Here is a 14,040-nt window from a genome sequence, read left to right on the forward strand (position 1 = left end):
CAGCTTGAAGCATTGTACTAAAAGTCCCTCCTTTTTAGTGACAGACTGAACGGCAGCCATCCCAGATTGATAACGTAGAACTCAACTCAGTAGATGGATATCAATATTTATATATATAATTATTGCACTGGGTGTCAAATATAGAGAAACAGGTTATTGCAAAGGGTATTAAACAGTAATTGCACATTATACATTGCACAAGTTATTGCCGTTATAGTGTAGCATCGTAGAGTCTGGTTGCATCAGGGATGACTGACCTGCAGTAGCGCTCATTTTTATAGATAGTGTGAAAGTTTTTCACAAAAGGTGCTACTCAGCTCCTCTACAGTCTGGTTAAGAGGGCGGAAGCTGTTGTCCATGATGGATGTAAACTTGGACTTGTAAACTTTCTCACCGGTTTGTTCATCCTTTTTCTGTCTCGTTCTGCACTGCCAGGGGCCCAGCAGACAACAGTGTAGACGAGGGCTGATGCCACCACAGAGTCAGGAAGGTTTTAAGGAGGGGCCTGCTCACTCCAAAGGCCACCTCAGGAGGTGGAGGTGGCTCTTTCCCTTCTTATACAGGGTGTTGGTGTTATGAGTCCACTCCAGTTTATTATTGACGTGAACTACTAGGTATTTGAAATTCCCCACAGTTTTTATGACCTGCCCCTGGATGTTCACAGGAGATAAGGTAGGAGTCTTCTCCTGAAGTCGATCACCATCTCTTTGGTCTTACTGGTGTTCAGACACAGGTGGCTCTTCTCACACCAGTCCACAAAGTTTATGATGACCAATCGATACCAGCTCGTTCTATTCAGAAACACAGCCTACAATGGCCGAGTCATCAGAGAACTTCTGGAAATGGCAGCTGTCCGCGTTGTAGGACTGCTCTAAAGTGGGCCGGTTCCTTGGCATGCTGTGTTTGGGAACAGTCAACAGGAGTTGACTACAACTAAAACTTTTTATAATTGATAACTGTCATCAGTATGTGAATATTTTGCTAGCCGTTTCTGATTTGCTGCCATTTGTGATGATTAAAGCTTAAATTGAAACATTTAGCCATTCTGATTGGCTGCTGTCAGGTCTAGCTAAAATAAAATAAAAGTTGGCTAGTTGCAGTTTCTTTTCACAATACTATTTTGTTCTGAACACAAAGAAAATGTAGACCCAACTAAAAAGTCTATTTTTGCTTTTTAAGGAACAAAAACAGCACATAGATGTTTAATGTTTACACATTAATTATTGAAAATAGAGATTTTTTTTTACATCTAAAGTTAACAGTCTATTTTGGCAATGTGACCTACTATTTGTGCTAAGTTCAAACAACTGTGAACATAAAAGAGAGGGCAGTGTGGAAAGCTGCTGGAACAAGCAGTTAAATTCAAGCAATCTTCCTGGAAAGGAGTAACTGGAATCACACAGAGAGAGAGAGAGAGTCATTTCAGAAATAGAGATCCAAGTTATCAACTTAGTTAATCTACAGCTAACTGATCTTACCGATCTATTAGTGATTAAATGAAAAGCAGACATTTTCTTTTTTTAAAAAGGCTCTATCTTTTACTAAGAGGATCTTACTGTAAAATTAAGGGCTACATTATTTTTAAGGCTACAGTGTGAAATAAGGGAGGGGGTGTATAATAAGAAGGGGAGTGGCGGTTTAGTGGTTAGGGCATAGAGCCTAGAATCCTGAGGTTCTAAGTTTAAGCACCACTCCCACAGACTGCCACTCTGGGTCCCTGAGCAAAAGAAACTTAACCCCAAACTGCTCCCCGGGCACCGCACAATGGATGCTCAGTGCTCCCCAAGAGGATGGGTTAGATGCAGAGAGTGAATTTCATTGCCATGTACTTGTGACAGTGTAATGACAATAAAAGTTGGGAAAAAATAATCACAGGAATATACAGAAAGCTGTATTTTCTCAAGACAAGCACATCAGTATAGCTTAACAATTCATTGTGTAAGCTGTATGAAATGTTGATTAAGTTGGGGAAAAAAAGTTTTTTTTCACATATTATTAACACTATTCATGAAATATTATTAAATAGGAACTGAATAGGTAACTGAATAAAAACAGTATAGTCAGTAGAACAAAACCTGTGATACACTTTTAATGGACCAGAGATTAGAGATGTTAAATTATAATTTAAAGATATATTACACCGATCTGACAAACTCCCAGACCATTTGCCAATCTGTGGCAATTGCGTGGACTAGAACTGTGATATAGGTCTCTTTTTTAATGTCATCTGACAATAAGTGGTGGGAACAACATTGTGCCGTTAGTTGTGCTTATAAACGGGTGATTCTGACAGAGGAATGTTAAAACCTGGTTCCATTAGTTCACTGACTCATGAAAGCCCTCAAAATCAACTATGCTTAATGTCATCATGTCTTTTGAAAATGTTTGTTTCAAATGCTTCGCGAAGCGACGTAAACTTCTCTGTCATCACACCCTTACTAGCACATCAGTACATTTTTTGTTCAAAAAAGAAACGCTGCTCCGACATGCAGCATGGTTACGTTGGTGGTATTTAGTTGATAACTAAGGGACCTTATTGACTGCTAAGAAACAGATTCCGTTAAGTGCATTTCTATTCTTGTCCCTAGTAAATACAGTCAGATATTCCCACTCCGGACTTAGTTTGGATCAATTCTTCTGATTTAAGAATTGGTATGGCTCATTCATGATGAACAATAATACACTCTTCTGGAAGTTGGCAACACTAAAGCACTAAAAGAAGTGGACATCATCAGTTAATAAGTTAACAATTAATTTTAAGCCGATCACATGATTGCATACCTAATCAGAACAGAGAGCAAATGTAAATCTCTAGCCTAGCACTTCATCTTATTGCTCTGCGTGAAAACAGCTATTAGGAGACAAGCTTGATGTAGAAAACAGTTTTATGATGTTAAATTAATATTTGAAACAAAAATGTTGTGTAGAAAGTAGAGTTTGGACAAAACGTCTATGCTGTCAAAAAAAAAAAGAGGAAACTGTAGCATCCAGAACATGCTCTAAAACATTACTGGCATTGATAGAAAGGAAAACTATGACTTAGTATCCATACATGCTTCTTTATGTATTGGACACAAAAAGGAGATTTCAAAAGAGCATTTGATGTACATTTGAATTTAAATTCCTAAAGCAAAATCTGTTGGCATTCAGTTTAATGATAATGCATTAAATACTTATAACCATAAAGAAAAGTTGTTGAGGAATACGAATTGTCCTAAGTGTAAAGGTAGTCTGAAAAGGATGTTAAAGCTTCAATCAGAAATCCTGTAATAGCTTCTCTGTGCATCAACAAAAAAAAAATGCATGAAGTTAGCCTGCTACATAAATTTACAATGAAGCCTATGCCAAAAAAACTCTCTTCAGTTACCCATTTAAATTCACACCATGAAAATCGTTGGATCACTGAATGAAAATCTTGGCAAGTTTGCAGATCACAGCGGATCTTCATTGCCAGGAAGTGGTGTAAACCATGTGCTGAGTTTGTGCAGCGAGACTTCACGGTCAAATAAGCAATAATGTGTCCCCGGACTCCTGATTCATCTGACCACAGCAGACTGCATGGTGACAGACTATTGAGTGAGACTTGCAGTGATCTCAGCTTACCCAAATAAATGGAAGAAATAACAGAAAAGAAAATCAGTTTCTCCTTGAAATGTGAGTTGTTTTTTTAAACCGCATTGAGATTAATATATGTACATTTTAATAGCCGTTGCTATCTTTGATGGTTGTGTAGCAGTTTTATAAAGTATAAAATCTAAAACATGGAAATTCTTGTTTTAAGTTAAACTACAGCTTGGTAAATTGGTTGCAGGCTCTGATCTCCCTATTTGCTGAGGGGAAGAACACAACAAATAAAAGAAGCCTTAGATCCTGAAGAAAAGGGAATGAGGTGAAAGTATGTTTTACATATAAAAGGAAAAGACAAAAAAGGGATTGGGGATTTATTATGGGTTCCAAAACCTGTGGAATGACCCCTGGACCCCCATTTCAGATCGACCTGTAGGGAGATGAATTTTTAAGATATAAATTATACCTAATGACGACACCATAAAAAAAGAACAATAATGGAAAGCTATTCTGTATTTCATTATACTGTATTATTTGCTGCACCTGATACACACAGTGCCTGTTTATGAGTCACCGTATTAGCAGATGCTCTGCCAAAGCATTTGCTTTGACCTTGCCATTCTCATTGGGGCATGAAATTACGGTGCTGGCACCTCGATATTACAGCTATAAATACTGTAAACTGCATATCTGGGCAACGTTTTCTATTGTCTTTCAACATAAACCTGATCGGTATTTATTTAAAGGAAAACCCATTGCTCGTCAGGTTATTTACAGCTCTATTTTCGAAGGCTCATATTCCCTGGGCATCTTTTAAGGGCAAAGAGTCGGCAAGGCTCCAACATTAAATCTATTTCTCTGATTTTGGCACTTCTAGACTTTATGGGTCAAGACCCAGCTCGGACAGCCAATTATAAAAGTTGCTTACTAAAATATTCTCTGTAGTAAAAGGTGAATGCCTTTGTTTCTGCCCTCCAAGTCTTGGAGCAGGATATTGCCCTTGAGTGAAAATTACTTACATTTTGAATATCATATCTTAAAAAAAATGTATGGCATTGGTGGTCATAAATACATGGAGGTCAATGGGTTATGAAGGAAAACTTCAACCGGCTTCTCAAGTTGCCATGATGAGGGGGATTATACATGTCTTTCGCTTCTGTACAACCGCTTTGAAATGGCATGCCCTAAATAATGACCACTCTCATAGAGTATTCATTTATGTATTAAAAAGACGACTCTGCTCTCATTTCCCTGCTTTACTGCCTTGTACTGATGACAAAGTGGGCAAGGCCTCGGCTAGGTGGCGCCGTGGAGTAATTTATAACCACATCAATCCCTTTACCTTCCACACAGGCCTTGGTCATTGTCATTTTTGTCCGAGAGGTGAGTCACATAACCCCACTTACAAACAGCATCCTATTAATATCTAGGATGATGAACCTTACCCTTACCTTCATACCAGGTATGGTAATAGACAAAAAGCCCACCTGTGTTTCCCCTGACCATGGACTACCGCCATTCTTCTCAGGGTGAAATCTATAAGTATCATCTCTTCAGCAAGGTAACAACCAGAAAAACATAAAAATAAAAGCAATATTGGGATCACAAAATACAGAATGTTCTTCATGTGCAATTTATATGCTAAATATATCTGTACTTCAGCAGTGTCTTTCTCCTTATGACATTAATACACAACATTAAATACACAATGTTGTTAGAAATACAAGAGAAACCACTACTATTCAGCAAATAGTGCATGAACTAAGAAGAGATGGACATTATAAACCTAGGAAGTTAGCAAAACATTTCATATATAGCAATAATAATAAAGGCAATAAGTATTTTGTTAGCAAAATATTTTATTCCGCTTAAAAAACAAATTTATATATCTATATATATATAGCGCAGACCACAAGTTTGGACACATCTTCTCATTCAAAGAGTGTTCTTTATTTTCATGACTATGAAAATTTAAATATCTGACTATGAATTAACACATCTGTAATTATATGCCTATTAAAAAAGTAGAGCACATAAGCCCACTTCTGTATTCTGTTCATGATTATTTATTTATTATTTGCTTATATTTTTGTGGATTTTGTAATTTTTTCCCAATTTCAGATTGTTTTCATGAGACTTTTAAAACCCGTCAGATTAAGATTATTCTAAATAAAATTCTGTTTTTAAACAAACCCATTTTCAGATATTCAGGTAGCATTTCCTGTTAAAGGGTTTAAAGCAACAGGTACTATCCTTCTCTAAACTTATCTTAAACATAATACCAAATATTTTTTCTTCTTTATTCTTAGTATATTGGTACTTGAAATGGGATATATTTTTTTTATGTGATATTTGTTACTAAAAGTTTGAGCACCTTGACTGTCACCACATTCAGTTAAGTGATGTCAGTTTAAGGGCCACGGTCAAAGTGACACGCTGAAAGCTGGAAAATGCTCCTGACTTTGTCCTGAGAATTCGATTTTTGTGGTAATTATGTGTGAAACTGCTAATTGTCTAGACTAAATGGTGCTGCCAAAATGGGGCTCTATGCCCTTTTAGTTGTTACAACTGTTAATTGTAGAAGACACAGACGGCACAATTTCCTAGATTAGTCTATCCCACATTATATTTCACTCTAACAGGATAAAATTTAACAGAGCTTAGTGAGGAGCAAAATTGCTTCAAGATTGTTGTACAAAAGGGGGGGAAATGCAATTCATTTTGTACTTTGTTATAGAACAGAAAGCATCTTGATTTTCACTTCATCAGGCTGACAAACTTTCAGTATTTCAACCAGTTTATTCAACTTCAAGGACTTAAGAAGGACATGTAGAAATATTGGACTGCATAATGGCCAATTCATATTCTAAAATTGACAGAAGAGAAAACAGAAAATTATATTTTTCAGTGAATATTGAAATAAACCACACTATCATTATCACTTAAAAAAAGAGAGACGTAAGCAGGGAGGCATCCTTCCATGCAGATCAGGACACCAAATACGCTTGGAAATAATAGGCACGACTGAGATTATTGTGTAAAGATTCTGCAACATGCAATCAAAGTGGGCCCTATTTTCCCCTTCATCAGCTGTCCTGCATAAGCGCTGGCAGCAAGAGGAATCCAATTTAAATTCCACTCTACAGGGAGATGGTATTGTTTCATTTTATGTGTGCTTTGACATTTCTGACTGTTAATATGGAGTAAAATCAAGAAGTATTTACATAAATATGGCATTAAACTGTATTAGAAATTAAGAGTGACACATTTTCTGCGGTGACTGTGGAATGAGGAAAATGATTGAGTTTCTGTGTCAAAAGGTTGAGAAGACAACACATGCAGGGTGAAGGCACGGGAAGAGCATTAGCCTGCTGCCTGCAAAAACCCACTGCAGCTAAAATTAATGACAACAAGAAGCAAGCAGGCAGTAGTTATCAAAAACAAACATTCTATATGTATCTTTGTTTATTTCCATGGTTCTAGAGAAGTCAATTCTAATCGCATGTAAACAGAAACAAGTTGGATCCCATTAAATATCTGTATCAGCCAGGATATTGATGTTCTTTATGGACTGAATATCGAGATCACTGATTCAGACCCCCTGGTCCTGTGTTGTTACCAGTCACAGGAGTCAGACCTTTGTTTTCCAGCCTCCTGTTAAGAGGCAGTCTATAGGCTGAGCTCTGTAATCTACTATGGAGATACATACAGGTAAGGAAACAAAAAAAGACGCAAAGTAGACTTTTTCTGTGTTTTGTCTAAACCTGGAGAGTGGGTGAAGTAATGGGGGGAGCTTTAAAACCAATGGCAAGCTAACTAGATAACAAAATATACTTTATGACTTCACTTTTCTGCCTCTACTTGACATGTGGAGCATGTAGTATTTAAAGGGGAATGTCATACAAACTCCGCTTTGTTGTAAAAAATATATAAATATAAAAGATATAATCGCGGATGTCTGGGGGACAGTGATTCGCCTATATGTTATGAATGCTGGCGTACCATAAAGAATAAATTATGAACAGTTCAGTTTGTGCCTTCAATTCGTTGCCCATAGGAAGATGTTACCTGGATATAACCTAACAGAATATCTTCAGAACAGCTCCAAATGACACAAAACTAATATGGGTGAGTAGAACATGATGTGATAACGTAAAATCAAGAGCCCAATGTAAAAAAAACAAAAAAAAACAAACGGTGTTCCCCTTTAGCAAGATGTTAGCTCTTTATAAGAGTCCGACAAAAAAGAAGAAAATCTAGAAAATGATTAGAAAATACAATGAGAGACTGAGCTGAATCTGCAACTAATTCCACAAAGGGAGTTAATTACCAATAGAAGTTCCTAACGGTTTCTTTTAATTACCAACATCCTTAGATTTGATCCCGTTTCTCTAAAATACAAAATTAATCGTTGCCAGATCTGCCTCTGGTCATATATAATCAGGAGCTCAGAGAAGAGTCGTTGCTCCTCCAGGCCGAACGGAGCCAGCTGAGGTGGCTCGGGCATCTGTTTCGGATGCCTCCTGGTCGCCTCCCTCGGGAGGTGTTCCAGCCATGTCCCATTGGGAGGAGGCCTGGTGGAAGGCCCAGGACCAGAGCAGCTGGAGGAAGTGTGCGTCGATCGGGAAGTCTGGGCATCTTTGCTTAGACTGCTGCCTCCGCGACCCGGCCCCGGATAAGAGCAAGAAAATGGTTGGATGGATGGTTGCGATAAAGTTTCCTACATACAATGTACATACAATGGACATTTTTTTTATGTTTAATTTAACTTGCTTTTCTCTCAAACTAATTTAGAGTAAATCAGTTCTCTTGTTTTTTTTTTAACTCTTATAAAGTATCTCTCTCTCCCTTAGTTTAGCTTTAAAAGCCAACCAGCTGGCAATAATATGAAAGGATATTATAATAATTCGGATTCCTCTTATAGATCTGTATAAGATGCACCTGATGATTTAGGTAAAAATGTTGCTATACAGCTCTTTGTCCCTATATTTTTTTTGGAGGGGATATGCATCAGGAAATTGACTTATGAATGGAATTAGACAGTTTTTAGGTTAATCAGTCCTTACATAGGTTTGGTCATTCAGAAGCTCAAAAGTCAAGATCTTTTTGCACATGAAACAGACTTAAGTCCAATTAGGTCATGTTGACAAAAGGACTCTTGGCATAAATGCTGGTTACTGAATGTTTTAGCAATTTCTAGTGTCAGAGGAAATCTAAAAGTTTCTAGCACAGCAGGTGAGAGAGAATGTCAAAGATCCGGTAAAAAGAGAGACCCCAGCAACACTGGAAATACTGGGAAAGAACTGACCCAGATGAAGGACACAAACTGAATGAAATGGGCAATAATAAAGTTGTTTTCCAGTCCTTCAATCTTTGCTTCAGACTTCACCAAAACTATAAACATATTTGCTGCTTATTTAACCTATGAGACAGAAAGACTTCAAGCAGGAAAAGGAGGATTGACAAAGATTCCACAAAGGTTCTCCTTTTTATCATTTTGTTCCTTCCCATAAAACATACCTAAAACTGAAAGTAGGTATTGCATCCAATGTCTACATGCTATAAATATAGTGTCTAATGTGCTAGGAAATCCTATCTTGCTTAGAAAAAATGAAAATATCACTTCTAAAGGTTTGCTTTTGAAACAAAGATGATGAAATCCATTTTTTCTTTCCCACAATAAAAACATGACGTGACTTTTGCTCCCAATATGCAACACTAACTAGATCTGTTTATGTTTGCATATAAACCTAAAAACAAAGTCAGACATACTTTTGAAACCAAAAACTTACTACAGCCGATTGTGCCTGGAGATGTGCCTTAAAGACGGTGACATACAGCCATTACTGACACCATTTCAAACATTCACAAAAAATTACGCTTCAATCCTAATAAAAAGCCTACAACAGTAACTGATACGATAACAAGTAGAAGTACAACAACCCTTTAAAATATATATTTTCAGGTTCAATGCTAAGTAACTGTGCAATAAAAGTCCAGAGCTAAGAGTCCTGCAAAAAGCTACTCAAACATACTTTGTGCTTAGTGCTTCATTTCTCATAAATATCCTCTCTTCCTATGATCAATGTCTTCATGCAAATCAAGACTTCTTGCTTAGACCTACAGTGGAAAGAGATTTACTAAAATAAAAATCTGCATTAAAGGGTCATACATATTTCATGGATGTAAAGTGCAGTAAAAGCAAACCATTTTGGATGGTGGAGCTTCACAAATATCACAACAATGCTGAAAAAAGGAAGAACATGAGTTGCAGCATGACATCATCTGACCGTGCTTTGGGAAAACAACAGCAGATTGGGAACTGTCTGTCAATAATGAGACTAAAAGATGAAGAAATGTAAAAAGATATTAACAATCATTACAGTCATATGAGAGGTGTGTAGTAGCAGCAGGCGAACATGGATTTGGTCTCAGGTTACCTTCCCAAGTCACAGAGCTCTTAGGATCACTCCTTGCTGTTTGGCTACTAATGCTGCAGGCAGAGTCCCTCAGCACTGTACTGACAACGTCCCTTAAGTACTGAACTATTTCACTACCAGTTACAATAAAAACATGCATTACAAAGAGTTAATCTGTCGCAAAGGCACACACACTCCTTATCTGTATCATCACTTCTCAACCACAGATCCACAATTCAGCCTCTGCCTTATATTGAGCTGACTTTAATGAGTTCAGTGTAATAAACTTTTTGCTTTTTCAATGCACAAACCACTTTCTACAATGCAAAATATCAGAATAAATCACAAAAGAAAAAAAAAATTATATGGCAGGGAATATTTCAACGATCCGGAACCCTTACTGTGCAGTCGCTCAAATTTACAATAACCATTAAATTAAGTAAAAGGGTTAAAATGCTAGGAGGCAATATTGATAATTCCATTGAAAACTCAGGGGGAGTATGTCAATATTAATTTTCCTGAACCCAAAGGAGCATCCTGACTGGTGTGTCATTTATTCACAGGCCCTGAATCTAGCTCTATGAAGCTAAATCGACCCATTTTAGGACTAACACCACCCCCCCTTCCCTTGGCTATAGCCACAATCTCCGACCTTTGTGCACCACAAGAGAGTAATAAAATAAAAGAGAAATCTGCAAAGAAACAATAGAATTTATTTCTTTTTTTTGTGAACTGGATTTAGCACACACAAAAGAGGCGTCTCTGACCTTTTTTCTTCAAGAAGGCTTTTCTGGTGGCCAGGGGGCTCTCGCGTACTTTCGGGTTCTGTAGAAATTTTACAGCAGTTGCAACCTGGAAAAACACAAATCGGATTTATTTCCTCATAATCACATAATGTGAGTTACTCTGAAGGAAACTGATGCTGTTAACAGTCCAAACAAGTGTCTAGACCTTCCTTAAGAAAAAGGTTCATTATAAATCCACTGCAGCTAAAAAGAAGGGAGAAAAAAAACTTAAATGGATTCCATCTGATAGTTGAATTTACACCCACCCCCCTTCGCTCACAGCCAGCAGTTAGGAAAAAGACCACCTGACCACTTTCCTGCTAAATGTGGGGAATGACCAAATCAGCAGTTATAAAATTAGCCCATCAGGAGTGCCGGACAAATGGAGTATGGAGCTTAATTTGCTATTACCCTCTTAAAGACAAACTTCCATTCTTAAGTGCGCAGTGGAAGAAAATCTATACTTAATGCAGAGGTGATCATTTGTATCTAATAACTTGAGAATCTGAGGCAGAAAACTTCTGTAATTCTTCCAGTTAAAAACCTGCCATGATCAAATCACCTCGCCTGACTGTTGTAATGACTTGAAACGTTAATGCACCAGAACGTTAAATAGCATCAGAACATCAGTAGTTTTAAGTGCACCGCGTTCATCGATTCTATTATGTTTTCCTTCGAGATGCGCCTTAATTTTCCACCCAGTATGCATTTCCAAGAATGGGAGGTAGGAGGGGAGGGTATCTTCCTCAAATGGTATTAAAACATAAATTTGAAGTGGGCGCCATGAAGTGGCGCCTCCTAAAATGGATAAATATGTAGGGAACACATAGAACGGAGAAACACACTGGAGGGAAGGTTTCGATGACTTATTATCGCACCTGTGGTCCCCATGATTCAATTGTAAAAGTCATCCCTCTAATAGCTTGAAAGGTTTTGATTACTCTTCTTTTCTCTTAGTGTTGAAAGATACAAAGTGATTGAGCGCCCTGCCAGTGGTAATTCATTTTGGGTAATGCATTGCATATACTATGAACCTGTTTCAATCCAAAAGAATTGTGGGTTAAAGTTGTTTGTGGGGCAGAAGTGGCAGAGAAGCTGTTTAAGAAAAAACTAGTGTTCTGTGACAAAGGCAGAGTGCAATGATAGGAAGGAACAGGAATGCTTTTTGAAAGTGTGACTTTCCTCCTATAAAACTATAGAAATGGACTTAAAAGGAACACATTTGATTTTGGTTATGTGATCATTTTTATAAAAGGTAAAATAATCACCCCCTGAGATAGTAGCCCAATTATCTGACACAAATGTAGTATTTCATACAATCTCTACAGCACTCCTGATGCACATAGTGGTTATGCAATAGTTATGGGATCTCCTGGATGTCTATATGCTGCAAATTCTTCTTCTTTTTTTTTTTTAATAAGCCACCTGGAATATTTATTGTTACAACAAGATTAAGTTATTTGCATGGTAAACCCCAAATTTTTGCAGTGAACCAGAAAAAGTCAAAACGCCAAGAATTTCCATCAGATGAGGCTTAAAAAAAAAAAAAACTCCAGCAATTGGCAAAGCTATCACTGTCAATTAACAGGACCCCGCAAAGGTATTCATCCATCCTGATTTTTTTTTAAAACATTCTATTTTTGATGCATTTCATTGATCACTCATGCGATACACCATCTCAATGAATAGTGTTGTGTAGCAGAAAAAAAAAATTGCATAAATGATTTTCAATTGTTTTATGAATCCATGGCTGAATTCGAATTCGTGGGATGCAAGTTAGGCAGCCTGCAAATGTGGCCTTCTTTTTGCCCGATTTAAAAATATTAATAATTGAACTTCATCTCACATTGGAGAAATTTACCTATGCATTTAACCCATCCCCTTGGGGCGAGCGGCTGCCATCATGGGACGCCCGGGGGGCAATCGGGGGTTAAGGGTCTTTGCTCAGAGAGCCAGAGTGGCAGTCTGTGGGAGTGGGGCTTGAACTCAGAACCTCAGGATTCCAAGCTCTATGCCCTAACCACTTGGCTGCCACTCCCCAAGGAGTCTGGACATATCTGCACAGGTCCCGTGTATCCTACGTAGCCTTGGTTATCCCAGAATTCATTGCGAGACTAAGCAAGCAGGCTGCTTGGTGATCAAAGTAAAAAGGTACTCGGTGCCGAACAGTGGTGAATATTGGAAGTTTAATTTTATATTATACAAGTATGTGAATAGTTCTGTCTGAAGTGCATGAAAATAGTTTTAATGATTATTGAGTCAGATATGTAGTGGGTAATGTTTGATTTATCTTAAGATTTTTATGTTTTACTGTGTAAATGGGTTTGTCTGTAATCTAATGACAGATTGTATTATATCTGCAGTGTGGGGACTATAAATGTGATATGATCAAGTTGCTTAACTAAGTATTGTTTGTTGTTGACTATAAGAGATTTTGCAGATATATTTTTATATATACATTGTTTAGATTTACTTATATCTTTCTACCGTTTTATAGAACAGAATAGAATAAAATAGAATAGAAAAGAATAGAAAATCCCTTTGTTGTCCCACAATGGGGAAATACTGGTGTTTACAGCAGCAAAAAGATTACAGAAAAAATGGTCACACAAATGTGGACCTTAGAAAAATGTATAAGAATACATAATAGTGAAGAGTTAAAAGATAAAAGACTGTAAATTGTTTTAACAATATAAAAAACTGTGCACCTGAAGAAGAAATAACCAATATACAGCTAGGGAAATGTTTACAGTAATGAATATTTGAAAATAGCAACATCAGAGATGTGCAAAATGACAGCAGCATGGTATTTAACTGACTAAGGTTTATATCATTACATTGGCTTGTATTTGTTCATGCTCCGAGTGGTCGTCAACTTTATTCCACTCTGTATTCTCATGAATGCAGTCTTTGTTCACTTTACGATTAAAAAAAGGAGAAAAGAAATAGTTTTGAAAAGTTCAGCATTCATTCTTTTCCTGCTTTGTGTGTCAATTGTGACGGTTGCTAAGCGACAGAGCATACTGCTGTGAAGCCCGAGGAAGGCTAGACCTGTTTGAATTCACAGCCAAAACTCTTTCGCTCTCCTTATTTTCATGGACTTTGAAGGATCCAGTCCAGGTACACCGCGTCCTTGATGCAGCCCATGAATTTGAATTTAGCCCATGTATTTGTTTTCATTTATCAAGAAGACCTTTTGCTGCGATTAGAGCTACATGTCTCAGCATACACCTCGAACAGCTCTACGTATGTACAATCTTGACCCGTTC

The 14,040-nt window shown here is 37.4% G+C and overlaps 1 protein-coding gene across 1 annotated transcript in view; it reads right to left on the minus strand.

Annotated features, from left to right (window-relative positions):
• pex14 (peroxisomal biogenesis factor 14) overlaps window positions 1–14,040 on the minus strand; it is a 73,510-nt gene that overhangs the window by 33,975 nt on the left and 25,495 nt on the right. The window contains exon 3 of the mRNA XM_015378162.1: window positions 10,754–10,838. Within this exon, the coding sequence (XP_015233648.1) occupies window positions 10,754–10,838 (85 nt within the window). The remainder of the gene's footprint in view (window positions 1–10,753; window positions 10,839–14,040) is intronic.

The sequence above is a fragment of the Cyprinodon variegatus genome, unplaced genomic scaffold (genome assembly GCF_000732505.1).
Source record: "Cyprinodon variegatus isolate N-32 unplaced genomic scaffold, C_variegatus-1.0 Scaffold165, whole genome shotgun sequence".
Taxonomy (NCBI): Eukaryota; Metazoa; Chordata; class Actinopteri; order Cyprinodontiformes; family Cyprinodontidae; genus Cyprinodon; species Cyprinodon variegatus.